The 17918-nt window shown below is 42.3% G+C and overlaps 2 protein-coding genes and 1 long non-coding RNA gene across 3 annotated transcripts in view; 1 reads left to right on the top strand and 2 right to left on the bottom strand.

The window, feature by feature from the left end:
• The first annotated feature begins 200 nt into the window (after positions 1-200).
• LOC127657870 (uncharacterized) lies at positions 201-1306 on the top strand. Its single transcript, XR_007972330.1, has 3 exons — positions 201-254; positions 371-489; positions 839-1306. It is a non-coding gene; the product is annotated as an uncharacterized LOC127657870 (long non-coding RNA).
• Positions 1307-2758: 1452 nt separating this feature from the next.
• Positions 2759-4148, bottom strand: LOC127657862 (E3 ubiquitin-protein ligase NHLRC1-like). The gene has a single exon (XM_052146811.1). It carries the CDS (start codon positions 4113-4115, stop codon positions 2883-2885), a length of 1233 nt encoding a protein of 410 aa, XP_052002771.1. The 5' UTR covers positions 4116-4148; the 3' UTR covers positions 2759-2882.
• Positions 4149-5357: 1209 nt separating this feature from the next.
• The window catches only part of LOC127657856 (phosphatidylserine synthase 1-like), a 28246-nt gene continuing 15685 nt past the window's right edge, over positions 5358-17918 (bottom strand). The window contains exons 9-13 of the mRNA XM_052146804.1: positions 17379-17444; positions 16410-16509; positions 14595-14663; positions 14412-14478; positions 5358-11801 (exon numbers count right to left, since the gene is read on the bottom strand). Coding sequence (XP_052002764.1) covers positions 11710-11801; positions 14412-14478; positions 14595-14663; positions 16410-16509; positions 17379-17444 — 394 coding nt within the window. The 3' untranslated portion in view covers positions 5358-11709. The remainder of the gene's footprint in view (positions 11802-14411; positions 14479-14594; positions 14664-16409; positions 16510-17378; positions 17445-17918) is intronic.

Below are 17918 nucleotides of genomic sequence, written 5' to 3'. Positions count from 1 at the left end.
AAAATGAAGCAAATGAGGCTTTGGGGATTGTTCCGAAAGAAGTCAGTGGGTAAGAATTCACATTTGTTTTTGTCCTTAAAGTCTGAAGATCATCATCAGGCTGGCTTTCACCCACAGTAGGCTAAACCTCAACAGGTCCACTACCAACCGTCATTACATGTTGTCGCCTCTAGCCTCCTTGTTAGCGCATTCGCCTCTCACGCCGGAGATCTCGGGTCGAATCCTGGCCGGAATGTTCATTTCTTGTTTATCAGGTGTTGTTTTCGCTAAGGATATCCAATAAGCATTAGCATAAAATGTATGTGTGACTTTTTTTGTGATATTAGTTTGTAGTAAATATACACTTTGATTTGATTCAATGGTTTTGTAGAGTGTAGCAAAGATGAGCTACAGACTGAGGAGCAGCAGCAGCTGTGCCAGAATCAGGCATGGAAACTGGGAACAATTAATCAGATGAACATGGAGAATTATATACAGTTCAATGCCATGGTGTGTCAATGAACTTAGACTGAAGTCATTCATGTATTGCTTTAATTTAGGATCTTATACATCATTTTGACTATTTATTTCAAAACATATAAATGATTTATATTCAATATTTTTCTTTACCTCACTTTACTCACTATAATATAACTCTTTTGTGATGACTTTATGTTTATGTACATGAAAATTCAAGAATCATGTTAGATCTTAGGGCAATCCCACTGATCTGCTCTTCCCAATACATTTTCTTCAGTGGTATTGGTCCACAATTTGACATATGTAGCACTTGATGAATTAGTTGTTTGAAGCTGATTTGCAATAAGTTATGTGCTGTATCTGTTCTTTTGCATCACAGATGATTCAGGGAGGAGAGAGGATGTTGAGGATAGTACTAGAGTGGAAGATTTAGGAACTGTAGAAACAGGCCCAGCCAGAGCAAAACTCAAAGAATACCCTCTCACCAGCTTTGGACTACAGGGAAGTGGTTGCTAGTGTGAAAATAAAATTGTCTGGGCTAAGCCCCGGATGTCCTTCAATGCTGGAAACGCCTCTGGTTTTAAGTGGTTCTTTCTGTTTCATGTGGGGGCTTTTTTTGGGATACATGTTGGTTACACCCATAGACTGTAAAAAAGATGGCCGACGCCCCTTCGCTCTTTTCCATTGGTGAGAACTGAAGCCGCCAGTGTCCCGATATGGCGCTGACATCTTGGGACTTGAGTCTGTGCAGTTGCGATTTCGGGACCAGACCTGCGCAGTAGTGAGCAGGAAGTAAAGCCGCGAAATCAAGGCCCCGCCCTCACTCTCGCTGAATCAATCGGAAGCACACGCCCCTGCACTTTGACTTATGACGGTGTGAAATAATTAATTATAGAAATTTAGATATTAAATTTAAAGCTCCAATCTCCTCAGTCCTCCGAAGATCCCGAAAAAAAGTCAGTTGGTGCTTCAGTGACTACTTCACTCAGAGAACCTGTCAATCACAGCTGTCAATCATGATGTCACAGCAGCGTTTTTATAGCATCAAATAACTAAAAACAAACTTATTTTGAAAACAAACACTTGAAATGACATCAACGTGATAGAAACGACAGTAAATGACAGAAACTATCTTTGGAAAAAAGATATGTGAAGTGTAATTTAATTGTTTAGTTGGTCTCACGTCCCGTTGAATAACATGGGGAGGCGGGGCTTATGACCTATACTAGGACCAGCCACTGGGGCGATCGAGACGTTTTGGCTTCACTTTTGAGGGCTTGTGCAGCACACTTGGTTACACCACACGACTGATTTAGTGGGGAAAAAAATAGTTTTTCAAATCATTTTTTAAAACAAAATTGTATCATCAAAATTTCTGCTTTTAACAAGATTTTTTTTACTGTCTCTGGATGGTTACACCACATGACATTTTTACTTTAAGCCCCAGAAAAAATATCAAAATGACTTTAAACGCAGAAATTGAAAGCATGTTCATCATAGTAGAGGTTTATTAGAGTAATTGTTCTGGACCAAATAAACAAAGGTATGTCATTGACCCATGTACAAAACAATTAAATAAAACCAAAAATTCATGTCCATGTTGTCCATGTTGTTTGTCAAATAAACCAACATGCAAACAACAAATTTACATGTATCAGATCTGAGCTTTAGGTACAACCAAGCATGCCGCACAAGCCCTCAAAAGTGAAGCCAAAACGTCTCGATCGCCCCCCGGTGGCTGGTCCTAGTATAGGTCATAAACCCCGCCTCCCCATGTTATTCAACAGGACGTGAGACCAACTAAACAATTATATTACACTTCACATATCTTTTTTCCAAAGATAGTTTCTGTCATTTACTGTCATTTCTATCACATTGATGTCATTTCAAGTGTTTGTTTTTAGTTATTTGATGCTATAAAAACGGTGCTGTGACATCATGATTGACAGCTGTGATTGACAGGTTCTCTGAGTGAAGTAGTCACTGAAGCACCAACTGACTTTTTATCGGGATTTTCGGAGGACTGAGGAGATTGGAGCTTTAAATGTAATATCTAAATTTCTATAATTAATTATTTCACACCGTCATAAGTCAAAAGTGCAGGGGCGTGTGCTTGCGATTGATTCAGCGAGAGTGAGGGTGGGGCCTTGATTTCGCGGCTTTACTTCCTGCTCACTACTGCGCAGGTCTGGTCCCGAAATCGCAACTGCGCAGACTCAAGTCCCAAGATGTCAGCGCCATATCGGGACACTGGCGGCTTCAGTTCTCACCAATAGAAAAGAGCGAAGGGGCGTCGGCCATCTTTTTTACAGTCTATGCATACAACACATCACACCATTTACACAAAATCAACTCACATCATCACAACACACCAATCCACCAAAATACCTTATTATGCGTATTATATTTCATAACAAACTTTCTCACATACAACGTTTCTCATTTTTATCACTGTATATGTCCTCTGTGTTTCTTATGTAAAACTTCACTGTATGATCTCCACTGTCCAAGACAATTAGCACATTTAGCCTTGTCACTGTTAAACCCGCTGGACGCAGGAGTCCACTCACTAATGGTGTTGGCACAGGTGTTTCCTGCGGCTTCCCCAAACTCCACACCATTCCCCGCTGTGTGTCCCCAACAATTACGTCTCCATTTCTGTCAAAACCCACGGAAGATATGGACAAACTCACAGACTTCATCAAGTCCAGACCGAAACTGTCCACCTGCGCCAAAGGAACAAAGTCACTATTGAATATTCTCAGACATGTGGCTGTAAAGTCACCTTGCTTCCCTAGATGCTCCACAACGGCAACGTTTCCTGACACTGTACAAGAGGCTACTGAACGTGGACAGGCCAGTTCCTTGAAGACAACTCTATTAATTAAGACTAAACCATGTCCAAAGTCCATCACAACTTGGCTTAAGGTTCCCATCTGAGCATCAGTCACCAAGATATGTCCACGGCTGTCTACATCAACACCCCACGGGAGTTTAAACGAGTTCTGGATGGTCACCACGGGGCAGCCTGTGGAAGAGAAGATCTTGACCGATCTATCACCTGCATCCGTAACCACAACATGTCCGCTAGCGGCCACTGCAACATCAAGAGGGTGACATACATTTGCAGAGCTGTGTCCACGTTGTCCAAAGCCGTGCAAGTACGTCCCTTGTGGACTAAAGATGGCAACCCTTGTCTCACCATCGTGTACCACTACGACCTCTCCAGATTGTTGGGTCGAAGCTATGCCAGAAGGGTTGATGATCTTTCCCCAGCCTCCAAAAGCTGAATAGAGATGCAATGTACCTGAACCCAGGCCTGAATCCACCCAGCTTAATGAACGATGGTCGACAGGCAACCTCTGACAACCTCTTGCCCGCCGCATTAGCTCTTGGAGATCAGAGATTGCACGACATTCTGAGGTGCTGCCAACGGAGCATGATTTTCTGCAGAACGGGCACTCCAGACTTTGTTGGGTAGGGTGAGAAAGGGCACAGATGCATTTCAGGCAGAGCACGTGGCCGCAGGGTAGATTTCGAGGTCTATTGAACTTTTCAAAACACACTTTGCACTCCAGCAGGTTTGTTTGTATCTCTGTCAGAATGTCTTCTGCCATCATACTGTCATTGTTGAATGCTGACATAGGTTGCAACATGCTCCTGATGAATTTTTGCTTGATATAAACAGTCTGATTTCAGGCAGTAAATGAGATGAGAGAAGGGATTTACGACAGTAGCTGCTGCTGCACAGGACATCATGTGACTGTGCTAATAATAAATCAAGGGTCTGTGATGGCCTCTTGTGGTGAAGAGGGGAACTCACATTTATTGAACATTACAGAAACTTTTCAATGTGTTTATAAAGACGATATCTTCATATTGATGTATAACTACACGGAGTAGCGCCGTGTTAATTTTTGGCGGGAACGAAAATGGCGGTGAGGGATAGTTAACATAGGCTACTATAGTGCATATCGAATTTTCACAACTTGTGTTTTCTGTTTTGTCTACGAAATTGTTTGGTTAAAATGTTTTGTTTTTCAATGTTTCGTCATAAGAACGATAACAGCTATTTCGTGTAATGTTTCTCATCCCCCGTCAAAAATTAAAGATGGCGCTGCTCTGTAAAAGTCCGTAAAGCATTCAAAATATACTGTTTATGCTTTCCAAATTTCAATATCACTATCCAATATTTCATAAAAACAATTTATTTTTATTTTTTGGGGCATTGTGAGATGATTTCCATGACAAAGCAAATTTAGCTAATTCTCAATAACATAATAAAGTAGTTTTATTTACATGAAAATATACTTACAACAAGCAGGGTAAGACGCCTCCCATAATAACAATGTTCATTTTCTTTTAAATTGTAACATACAGATACACTTTTAGCATGTACAGGAGGATGCATCATCCAACATATAGCACAAAATTACAAAATACGAAAAGGGGCCAGGTTTTCATAATAGAATGCATATAAGGGGTGATGGTTGTGTATGTCACAAAACTAATTTTCCTCTTTGATTTTGGGTGTAATATCAAATGACTCACCGTATCTGTCTTTGAAATGTATTGTTGTACATTGTGTAAGCTGCCTGAAACCTTATACCAGTGGTTAGTGATGGTTATAGATGTTCACAATCCATCAATACAGGCCATTTCCTCATATATTGAGCTATGCAATCAAACATTTTGAGATTATTTTTTACATTGGTAAAAAGCCAAGTTATATGGCCTTTAATAAATCTTGTGATTGAGTATTAATCATAGGTATATGTATACTCTATAGATGAATATAGAGTATGCACAATCTAGTCATTACTCAATACAATTTAATGGAATTAAAAATTAAATTAAAAATAATGAGTCAAAACACAGATGTTAAAAATCGTGTCAGATTTTACTTCAGGTTCATTTGTCACACTGGAAATGGAACATTGATCACATTCAACATTTTCAAGCATTCTTCACTTGAAAATTTGTTTACAATAACCATTTTTATTTCCAAAATGATGCAATGTCATGAGGTCATGTGAAAGCAATGCAGCAAACCCTTCAAGATGTATTTCGTTGAATGATGCATGCAGTTTCATAAACTATTTTAAAAAATAGTACGCAGTGCTGAATTTGACTATGTTTGGAATGGAATGCTACCTTAATACTTACTCAATACAGCACAGTGTGTACTGCATACTCCCTACTATTCTACTAGTTCTGGTTGATTTGGCAGCGATTGTTGCATCATACACTTCTGATTTCAGTATGGATGACGTGAAAGCAGCATTTCCTTTCGATGTGCTAAAACAAAGGCAAAAAGCATGGACATTCTTTGCAGTCACATTGTGCCATTCTTTATTGAAAACTAAAAGTATTCATTACTGAAAAGACAAACACTGTTTACTTCACAGTTTATGGGAAATGTACAAATCAGAATCAAGACAGGCATGTGATGTTTAACAGCAACTGTACAGAGACACACACAAATAACACAGAAAACATAATCTCTTACAAAGCGTTTTGTCCAATGGATATGTAGCATTACTTCCGAAACACAACATGAGGTGAGCAGATCGTCATGAAGACCTTTAAAAAGGTCTTTAAAATCCTCAAAAAGCTTGGAACTCGCAGGACACTGTATTGTGAACACAAGTAATCAACCGATAAACCAGCCGATATTTTGATATTCTAGGCATTGGCTAAAAAAATGGGCCAAAAAAGTCATTTCAGCAACTATTTGTGCATCTATTGTTTTTTTCTCCCCAATTTGGAACGCCCAATTCCCAATGCCCTCCAAGACCTCGTGGTGGCGTAGTGAGTCGCCTCAATCTGGGTGGCGGAGGACGAATCTCAGTTGCCTCCGCGTCTGAGACCGTCAATCCGCGCATCTCATCACGTGGTTTGTTGAGTGCGTTACCACGGAGACGTGGCGCGTGTGGAGTCTTCACCGTATTCTCCGCGGCATCCACGCACAACTCGCCACGTGCCCAACCACATTATAGCGACCACGAGGAGGTTACCCCATGTGACTCTACCCTCCCTAGCAACCGGGACAATTTGGTTGCTTAGGAGACCCGGCTGGAGCCACTCAGCACGACCTGGATTCAAACTCGCGACTCCATGGGTGGTAGCTTATATTTGTACATCTTAACTGCGAGTCTATCACATATACAGTGTCCACAAAAATACATTCACTTAAGGCACACTTTAAAATGTCTGGATGTCAAAAAAAAAAATGTTAGTTTCTGCACTGACTTCATACAAAGACATTCATACATTTTTAAGAGTGACTTAAGTGTCCAAATAATTTTGGGCCCCATTGAACTGAAAAAATCCATGTAATCGATCACTAATGAACAACGCACACACAAAATCAAAGCAATATAACAGTTCATTAAAAAAAAACATGCATGCAGGCACACATTTGTTCTGTATTAATGGATACATCTTTGTCTAAAAGGCTTAAATACTGGTTTAAAGGTGTGTGGTGAGACCAGGAACATTTCAAACATTACACACACACTCACATCAGAGGTGATATCGATAAAACCGCTCTTGCAAGATGCGACGTAGATGATATTTTCACAGACATGCAGAACTGATCCCCTCTCCAGTCCGTCCAGCTGCTGAATAATCACTGGAGGCATAAACTATGAATTCACTAATAATACAAATCTCACACATTAAAACATCCTGTTTCAAGTACAACATGAGTGGAGCCACTACCAGTCTAAAAAGAGCTCAAAATCATGTGCTTCTCTGAAATCTAGGCCAATACCTCGCTTTCATTCCGATCCTTCCAAAGCAGCTTAACCCGGAAACATTCAACTAAAGTCATGAACAGATTCAGTCGGGACAATATACACAGGAACAATCGGCCTTTCCATTGATACACGTTCAATCCGGAGCCCCTTTAGAGGAAAGAGGGGGAATTTATTTTCTGAAACAGCTTTGGGTTGCCTTGCAATTATTTTGGGTTCCCTCGCAACAGCTTGAGTGGGTAACAATGACACCCAGGATGGAGAGGTTTGGCGACCTTGGTGTGCACACATGTTAAGTTTGTACATTTGTGCAGAGATTATTTCACCTCTAAAAGAACTAAATTGCGGCAAAAAATGAACAAAAAAACAGCAATTCCTAGTGGGGTGCCAATGGGGTTACCAGGTTCGGTCCATGGTGGCCACGGCCACCCCTAGCTCCGCCACTCTAGTGAAACCACGGATACTTTCTGTAAGAATTATTGTTTTTTTTCTAGCTGGAAACAATTGTGTTTAAAAACCGTGGCACTTGTAACAAACTAACCATTGTGTTAATTAATTAAAATGGTAGTCACCATTTTTTTCTGGTAGTTTAGTTTTTTCCATGGCTTTACCATAAATATCATGGTTGAAATTTAGTTACTTCAGTAAAAAACTAAACAAGGCCATTTTATAGCTGCGTACACACTGCCAGCGACTTTGTCGCTGCAGGTCGCCAGTGGCTGGCGGTGAAGTCGCTAGTGGGCGTTCCCACTACTGGTTGCCTAGTAACGTTTATAAATAACATTCACGGATGTCATTCCATTGCTGTTGTCAGCGAATCGCTTTTCTTGGCGCTAAAAACAAACATTTGGGAGGGAAAAGACTAAATATAAATGGAATTAGTACATAAAATGCTTTATATCAAAGATGAATGAGAAACAAGGCGTGCTGTTTGCCATAGCGGCGGTTTATCTGCGGCGAAAATGCAAACGCCGGTCTGTCTGGGTCCACAAAACCATTCAATCTCGGAGTCAGCACGGCGAGTACCACCGGCTGGTGCAAGAGCTGCGGCTGGATATACCATATCCATATCATAGAGCACTGGAGAATTGCTAACAGCAAGAATTAGCCTTTCATCCCTCTATCCGTTACTGCAGGAGCTGAGAGAGAGAGAGAGAGAGAGAGAGAGGTTCACGTGAGCTCTCCCGTCTTCTCTCCTATTGGCTGTCGCTTCCGTAAGTCGCTCTTCATTTGAATGAAGTTGAACTTGTCTCAACTTTGTCGCGTCGCTGGACACGCCCACATCTAGTCACCAACGGTCGCGACAGCTCGTGTCGCCGGAAGTCACTGTGCTCTCATTGAAAATGAATGGGATGGTGTCGCTGTCGCGCGGGATGTCGCTGGCAGTGTGTACGCAGCTTAAGGCTGCAACTACCGATTATTTTGAAAAGCGATTAATCTTCGATTATTTCTTCGATTAATCGAGTAAAAATATTAAATAATAAAAAACAGAAATTATAAAATGTGGAAGGATTTGGTTCGATTTACAGTAGTAAATTCACTTTTTTATACTCACAAAACTTGATCCTGAATTATGAAAATTGAACCTGTTGATACGCAATCGCCCGCACGCGGTGGTGACGTCACTCTGCTTACATTTAATATATAATTTACCGTCTATAAATGTAATTAATGTTAACATTATACATCAAAGGTCAAAGGGTTCAACATTGATATCCGATCTCAGTTTCACGATAGCAATCCTCCAGAAACAGTGATTGAGTTATTTGTGCAGGAGTACAAATGAAAACATGCGATATCAAAACGGGACTTTTATTATGAAAACGTGCGATATCAAAACGGGACTTTTATTATGAAAACATTAAAAACATCCAATCGCACTTTTTGTCCATAAAAGTGATAAATGTGAGAAATATTGATATATTCTCCATTGTTTACATGAGATCTCTCCTGAAAGAATTACCCTTCATCATCGTTCTTCATCAAACTGCAATCTGAGCAGCATTCATGTTGTAAAACTGTTTATGATCTGATATATTAGAGTCTCATAAACAAAACCAGCCGTCTCCAAAGTCTGTTTATAAAAATGTGGCGTAGTTTTATTCATAATAGTCGAGCAGTGCCGTCAGATTTAGTGTCGTCTTGAGAGGCGGAGCTTAATTTCACTCTGAACACTTCCAGAGATTTTACAGAGATTTAAAGCTGCAGGAACTCATTTATAATTCGATCATCTTCATATTTGAAACGAAACTTCTTTAGACTCGTGACTTTGAGAACATTGTATTTCTGGGTTGTCTTGGCACTTTTATTATTGTTTCTTTACATTATAAAACATGTTCAACACAAAATATTTCCATTACTATAAACTTCAGCTTCTCTAACTTTAGTAAATAACAACATATATTAATTGTGAAACTTGTGAAATAAAGCCCAAAGTGTCTTCTTTCAAAAGAGACCACAACTGTGTCCAAACTCCAAAGGGTCCCGAAAATACAACCATTTCAGTTCAGGTCATTTCCACCGTCCACAGGTCAGGGCCGTTCATCAACCGGTTAAGTTTTCATTTTTAATTATTATTATTATTATTAACTTCAGGGCATATGCAAAACTGTTCCTTTCATTAACTGTTAAACTTAACAAAAAGTACTGTGCATTAAAGAGTGAAATGTTCAATGGGTTAAAATAATCAGGCCAGAATAGGAATATTAATAATTCTGCACAGCTGAAAAATACATAATTATATTAGATGCACATGTTAGATTCATATGCTTGTACACTGGCACTGAATATGTACATTTTAGGTATTTTAAATGAATATTGTAGGTTTTTAAAACAGCACTGTCACTGATTAAATTTGTCTAAACTATTCTTTTCCAAAAATACGTGCATGCTTATCATGAACTCATTACATGTGCATTATTAGGACTGCCATATATGAGGATTATTATACATTATATTCAGTGTTACATAAATGTTTAATATCGTGCATGCAGTGCAGATGAGGAGAAACCATCTGAGCATAGTTGGTGTAAGATCGCGCATGTTAACGCACTCCGTGGCTGATTTCGGTAAGAGATGGAGCCCCATCTCTATTGTGAGGGAACCCCAAATAATTGTGAGAGAATGCAAAACTATTACAGAACTTAAATACCCTCCCTGTCCCCAAAGGGGCTCCGTAGTTTAAAGTCAACATCAAATGACGTTCACAAACGTATTTCACTTCCGTAATCAGGGCTGGACTGGGAAGAGAAATCGGTCCGGTAGTTTACATGGCAACTGACCCAACTGTTCTACATAACGCGGCGGCTCATTGTTGCTAATCGCGCCCCGTTCGGCACATTTCGCGGCCAACCGACCCACCGGGAAAATGCCCGGTATGCTAGATTACCAGTCCAGCCCTGACCGTAATCGAAGCTCAAATCAGGTGCCGTAACTATGCCATTATGGGCGCAAAATGCACCGGACGACCACTGAAAAGTAGCCGTGTATTCGGACAAAATGAAACTGTTTGCAGGCAACGAATAAATCCTAAATGTTTAGCCCTATTACAGCAGATGTTTAACCAGCGATGTGCAATTTCAGTTCAAGTTATTACATAACAGATAACGGAAACAATCATCCAGGCATTATTGCAAACTCAAATAATACAGACGGGCTGACACGTTCTGCGATAACGCCCGTCTGACTGTGTTTGAACACTTCTTACATGGATATTTACCAATTAAATATCGATATGGAAATGATACACTGACTCGAGTTGAAATGATGTTATTCTGCGAGAAGAAAGAGGGCGGAGTCTCCAGAAACAGCTGAATTCCACCTCTGGTTTGCGTCAGGTTTTCGGTTGTGAAAATGACCGTCTGATTACGCATTATCCTGCTTATTACGCGACTCCTTGAGTGATACGAGACGTTCGCTCATTATTAAGACATGTCAGACCTGGCCAATCAGCGCAGAGTATTCCAGAGAGCTGCGTAATAAATCCTTGTAAACGATTAAAGACAAAGGTTTTGTTTTGATGTAGAATATCATGTATCATATGGACGTAAACAAGAGTTCATGTTGACTTGAAACAATGCGATCATCATTTGAGAACACTTTTAGAAACATTTTGATATTAGAGATATAATTTGAAATCAGTTGCATATAATACACGGTTGAAAATAAATCTGTAAAATACTTTGAACACAGTACTGTTAGTAGCAAACACACATGAGCACACATGCTACTAAAACACAAATAATATCCAGCACTGTGTCAGGATTAACAGTGAAAACGAGCTCATTATCTGAAGATTGTACAAACTTTTCAAAGGGTCTTTCATCCGTTACGGAGCAGACGGTATTCCCGAATGCTCGCCGTTTGAAATATTAGGACCAAACCTGAGACCATCTCACCTTCTGTTAAAGTCATGTGGCATTCCCTCCATTGACAGGAGTAATTCAAATGTGCAAAAGTCTTCTTTCACCCTGTCGAGGGCGCCGTAAATGACTTATTTCTCCGTGCCGTTGATGGGTTTGGCTTTTCCAGAGTCCCGCCCTTTCCTTCTAGAAGAGGAAGCTGTGCTAGACATCTCAAACTCCCCTATGAAGACAGCACAGAATCGCTATTAGAAATCAATAGAAAATGTTGCCGCTATTACGCTTGATTTCATGCAGAATGTTCTGTTGATCTAAAACCCAAAATAGCTGTTACTCTTATTACTCCTTTGTGACAAGGCGGAGGGCGTGATTCTACACACCCGGTCCCTTATCAGGCTAATCAAGCCTCCGAGAGGGATAAAGGCCGACTGCGGAGGATGGTGCGGGAGAGAGAGATCGTTTACGGTCATGTCCGTCATGTGTGTGTTTGTCTTTTGTTTAAGTTAGCCATTAAAATATTATTTATATTGTCAAGCCGGTTCTCGCCGCCTCCTTTCCATTGAACTATGTTACACTGGTGCCGAAATCCGGGAAGGAGGAGGGATCGTCCGAGGGAGTCCTCGACACTGCCGTCCACCCAGGGGAGCGCCGCTGCCATCCGCTGGGGGAGGGAGTAGCCCGACCGTCCGGACGCAGTGAACGGCCGCTGTCCGCGAGGCGAGTGGGGACTGGACTGCCCGACTGCCTGGAGTGATGGAGCCGCTGCCAGGGGCGGAGGAGAGCCCTGCCATCCCCCAGAAACACGGAGGGGTCGACAGAAGACCGCCGTCCGCGAGGGGAGGAGGGAAGTGACTTCCCGACCGCCTGGAGTGGTAGGGCCGCTGCCAGGGTCGGAGGAGTGTCCCCAGGAGTCGCCGTGAACGTGGAGGGGCGTTCTTTCCGCCGGGGGTCGTGGATCTGACTCCGGTCCACCCGGGGAGGAGCGACTGTCATCCGCCTGAGAGGGTGGAGGAGTGATCGAGGACCATGGGACGGTGTATCAGAGAACCGGAGAGTACGTTTTGGCCTTTTCCCTCTCGTTTAAATTTTACAGTGTTTTTTTTGGGGGGTACTACACTGTTACAGGAAGTACCCCCCTATTTAATTCCCTCCCCTTGTCCCCTCCCTCGTCCAGGTAGACGGGGATGACCTGCCGGCAGATGGAGCAAAAGGCACGCCCATCCCCAGGGAAAGAGGGGGGGGGGATGTACGTCATGCCGGGGGCTCCCCTGCCTGAGAGAACGAGGGAGGAATGTGGCAGGGCGGAGGGCGGGGCCGGGTCGTGATTCTACACACCCGGTCCCTTATCAGGCTAATTAAGAGACTCTCTTCTAGTGCTTTTATACATTAGTGCTGCATTCGACATGATAGATCATGATATTCTCTAGAATAGGCTAGAGAATTATGTTGGCCTTGCATATTTAGCAGACCGCTACCGCTTTGTCTGTGTAAACGAGGAACTCTCAGATCAAATTAAAGTATGGAGTGCCACAGGGATCAGTTTTAGGGCCTCTGCGTTTCTCCTTATACATGCACTTCCCCTGGTAGATATCATCAGGAATCGTGGAATTAGTTTTCACTGTTATGCAGACGATAACCAACTTTATATTTCCAAATTAACAGTGTGTGTATATATGATATCATACTGCCAGCTCAGTGGCTCACAGCGAGAAGGTCCTGGGTTCGAGTCCCGGCTCGACTAGGGCCTTTCTGTGTGGAGTTTGCACGTTCTCCCCGTGATTGCGTGGGTTTCCTCCGGGTGCTCCGGTTTCCCCCACAAGTCCAAAAAACACGCAGATTAAGTGAATTGGAGACTCTAAATTGCCCCATATGTGTGCAAGTGAGAGTCCCCCAGCTACTTTGTTGGGGCTGCGTCAGAAAGGGCATCCGGCGTAAAACTTATAAATATATATATGCGGAATATAACGAAGCGGACCCTGCACCTACGTTTTATAAGCCAGATGAAGTTCAAAATAGCGTACTGTTATACTAGGCATACTATATATCTACAGTTGTACTGTACTAGACTGTGTAGTATGCAAATATTCTGAATGCATAAAACAACCGGATGATTAGAAAGATAGCATACTACCATAATGCACATACAAAAGTGTATATACTGCACACGGTATGTGAAATGCATTCTACCATGCTAGTGACAGTTCTACAGTGTGCTGCATGTATATTTGTATAGCATGCACATTTTCACAGAAACAGATGATGTTCAAAATAGCATACTATCGTCCTATGCAACCTATTTCTACAGTTCATCTATAGTATGCAAATATCCGGATGATGTTAAAATGAGCATACTACCATTTCTGTAGTTGATACTGTGTTTATTGCAGATAGTATGTGAATTTTCTGCATGCATAGACAGATGGATGAGGTACAAAAAGCTTTGCAGCACATGAATACTGTGCATTGAATGCAACTATTAATAGCATATGACTCCTATCTTTGCAGCACATGTGAATAATATGCAATACTCTATGAAAAGAATACTTGGATGTTCAAAATAGCATACTACTTTACTACTCATGCAAGTACTGCAGCACTGTGCATAGTATACTATTACTGTTGTTCAGTAATAGTATATCTATTGTGCATTGTATTGTGCATTCTAAACTGCAGAAATGTGCACAGTATACACACTATATACTGCAGCAACCATCACCAATATCTGGACTTGCACACTGGTTAATCACGCATGTTCTGCTAATTCACCACAAGAGGTCATAACCCTACAGGCTATACTCCAGATCAAAAATGCAAACAAACTATTATTCTTTACCTTTGCATTCAGACACACTGTCAGCTGCCGTCTCAGAGTAAACACCGTCTTCGTAATCCGAGAAGCTCTGTGGAAATCAAAACAAAATGTTTCTTATGTTCCACAGAAAAAAACAACAACAACATAGAGGTTTGGAAAGACATGAGGGTCAGTAAATAATGACACTTTTCATTTCAAGCTCACCTTCTCTCTGGGTCCGTAGTTCTCGGCATACCAGACCATCACATAGAGACAGAGGAATGTGATGAAAGCCTTCAGAGACGAGAGAGACAAAGACTCAAATCCACCATCAGCAACTTTTAAAGTGTCCACACAAAAACCCTTTCTGAGAAGAATGTTTAGAGGAAATTCTACCCTGACCTAAAACAAAAAACAACTTCCTCTTTCTGTGTAATGTCAGAGGACCATGAGATATTTTAAGAGTTGGTGAGTTTTAGTTTGTGTCGGTCAGCTTTAGGTCATCTTTATGCTAGTGTACTCATAAAGTGGACAAATGTCCATATAAGAGGTATAAACCGATTTATCGTTTTTTCCCCGTTTATTCACTTTGCATTTTTCATCAGTTATCTGCAAATATGTATGCCCATTGTCAGAGGTGGGTAGTAAGGCGCTACATTTACTCAGTTACATTTACTTGAGTACATTTTTGGAGATAATGTACTTTTATGAGTATATATAATGGAGAGTACTTTTCACTCTTACTCGAGTAATTTCTAGTAAAAAAAAATACTTTTACTTTGTTACAATGGGCAACGTTCCTATCATTACATTACTTTTTAATGTAATAAGTGTTAATAAATACTTAATTGGAGTGAGTCCATTTCATCACTGCAGCAGCAGCAGGCGCTCAAAACTTACTTGGGGGGGTCCTGCATATCGCAGCGTCGTTTTGTGGTCCATTCTGCATAACAAGGTGGCTCGTTTAGCTTATCGTGGCCCATTTGCCCATCTGATCAGCTCCAAAGTGCATCGGCCCGGTTCTCCCGATGGCCAGTTCGCCCCTGATCAGCTCCAAAGTGCGTCGGCCCGGTTCTCACGATGGCCAGTTCGTCCCTGATCAGCTCCAAAGTGCGTCGGCCCGGTTCTCCCGATGGCCAGTTCGCCCCTGATCAGCTCCAAAGTGCGTCGGCCCGGTTCTCCACGATGGCCAGTTCGTCCCTGATCAGCTCCAAAGTGTGTCGGCCCGGTTCTCCCGATGGCCAGTTCACCCCCGATCGGCTCCAAAGTGCGTCGGCTCGGTTCTCCCGATGGCCAGTTCGCCCCTGATCGGCTCCAAAGAGCATCGGCTCGGTTCTCCCGATGGCCAGTCCGCCCCTGATCAGCACCAAAGTGCGTCGGCTCAGTTCTCCCGATGGCCAGCTCGCCCCTGATCAGCACCAAAGTGCGTCGGCTCAGTTCTCCCGATGGCCAGCTCGCCCCTGATCAGCACCAAAGAGCATCGGCTCGGTTCTCCCAATGGCCAGGCACCAAAGTGCGTCGGCTCAGTTCTCCCGATGGCCAGCTCGCCCCTGATCAGCTCCAAAGTGCGTCAGCTCGGTTCTCCCGATGGCCAGGCACCAAAGTGCGTCGGCTCAGTTCTCCCGATGGCCAGCTCGCCCCTGATCAGCACCAAAGTGCGTCGGCTCAGTTCTCCCGATGGCCAGTCCGCCCCTGATCAGCACCAAAGTGCAAGCGCTATAATGTGGTTCTTGCTCTCGGTGGGGCGCGTGGTGCGTGGATGCCACGGAGAATAGCGTGAAGCCTCCACACGCACTATGTCTCCGTGGTAACGCGCTCAACAAGCCACATGATAAGATGCGCGGATTGACGGTCTCAGACTCTGAGGCAGCTGAGATTCGTCCTCCGCCACCCGGATTGAGGAGAGTCACTACGCCACCACGAGGACTTAGAGCGCATTGGGAATTGGGTGTTCCACATTGAAAACATTTTTTTTTAATACACCCATAAATGGTTACTCTCACAAACAGCTCAAGGTGAAGAAACAGCATGTGAACTCACCAAACAAAGGAGCCAAGAAAACACATACAGGATCTGCGTCTTGGAAAACAAGTCCTGTCCAAATTTAATACAGGCCAACGCCTCCAGAAAAGCAATTGCCCTGTAAGAAAGGGGGGAAAATGTTGATGTTGTTCAGAGTTACAGCCTCAGTCACCATTGACTTGTATTGTATACAGATGCAATGTTTACCTGAAAAATACAAACTTGGCTTTGGAACAAAATGATGATTAGTGATTAAATGATAACAGGATTATTAAAAACGTTTATTCTGTACTTCATGAAGTTCAGCAGAGTATGTGTTGTAAATGCTCTCTATACGAGTACACTAAAGGTTTAACAAAAAAACTAAATATTCGGCCTGACCTAAAATGATTGTGACACCTCTGATGTAGATGTCTGATGAAGTCTCGATTAAATCTAACCTACATGCTTAGAAAGAGTTTGACAACTTTGAACTGCTCAAAATATAGGTCATAGTCTCATTATATACCAGTTAACCAGATAAGAGAAATAAAGCACACCAATGCATGCTGTGGAGGCCGAGTGTGCAGAGGGTTTGTGGTTAAACGTTTGGACAGAAGCATTTACACAGCTCATCTACAGCCTGCAAACCTTTCAACTGCTCAAACACACAGCCGACCTCAAACCTCGCTGTTACACGTGCAAAAATGCTCAATGTGCAAGAGAAGTCAAAAGCATCGGTACTTCGGCACCATGTCGAATATACTGGTTCCCCAACATCGTAGAGACATTGGGGTTGGCTATTTTGACGTGGGCTAGCATGACGTCTTTTGGCATCACCCTGGCAACTACCTGTCATGCCATAGCAACCATCCAGAACGCCCTAGCAACCATACAGCAACATAACTCTTGTACATATCTATGTACCAGAACATAGTAGAGACATGGAGGTGGGCTTGAGGCCAGAGTGGCACTGTGCGCATGCGACATTTGCCATTATAGACTCACCCAAACACCCAGCATTGCGTCCCGACCCGCTTGCACTGTGTGTCCGTGAGGTACGCATAATACTGCCTGTAAAGCAGAGGGAAAGAATTGATTGGTTCAGTGATACATTTCATGAATAAAAGCCAACAAGAAATTGATATTCTGTCTCCGCCTCCAAAACAACTTTCCTTTTCGTCTGACATCACCAAGCCCTCTTATTTTACAACCCCTCCCCTCCAAACAGAATGAAGTGTCATGTAACGCCCACTTTTCATGGTCAAATCCCCAAATTCCAGATGGATAAAATCAAATCCCACCTATACTTTCACTTAGAAATGCATCACACTGTTAATCATGTTGCAAAAAGTGTTTCATATTATAAAACTAGATAGTTACATTTCCTGAAGAAAATGTGAGTGGTGCTTGCCGTGGCAAAACTCGTCAAATAGCATTTTCTAACTTGTTGTTAAGCACTAAAATAATGGTCATAGAATGTTGTTAGCATGTATTTTTCATGATGGTAGCATGTAAGTGTTATGTTTGTGTTAGCATGATGCTAGC

This window comes from Xyrauchen texanus, chromosome 17 (genome assembly GCF_025860055.1).
Source record: "Xyrauchen texanus isolate HMW12.3.18 chromosome 17, RBS_HiC_50CHRs, whole genome shotgun sequence".
Classification (NCBI taxonomy): Eukaryota; Metazoa; Chordata; class Actinopteri; order Cypriniformes; family Catostomidae; genus Xyrauchen; species Xyrauchen texanus.
This window is presented reverse-complemented; position numbering and strand designations above follow the sequence as displayed.

Bases quoted from the DNA above. Each gene is read 5' to 3' on its own strand.
- LOC127657862 (XM_052146811.1), bottom strand. From the start codon at position 4,115: ATGTTGCAACCTATGTCAGCATTCAACAATGACAGTATGATGGCAGAA.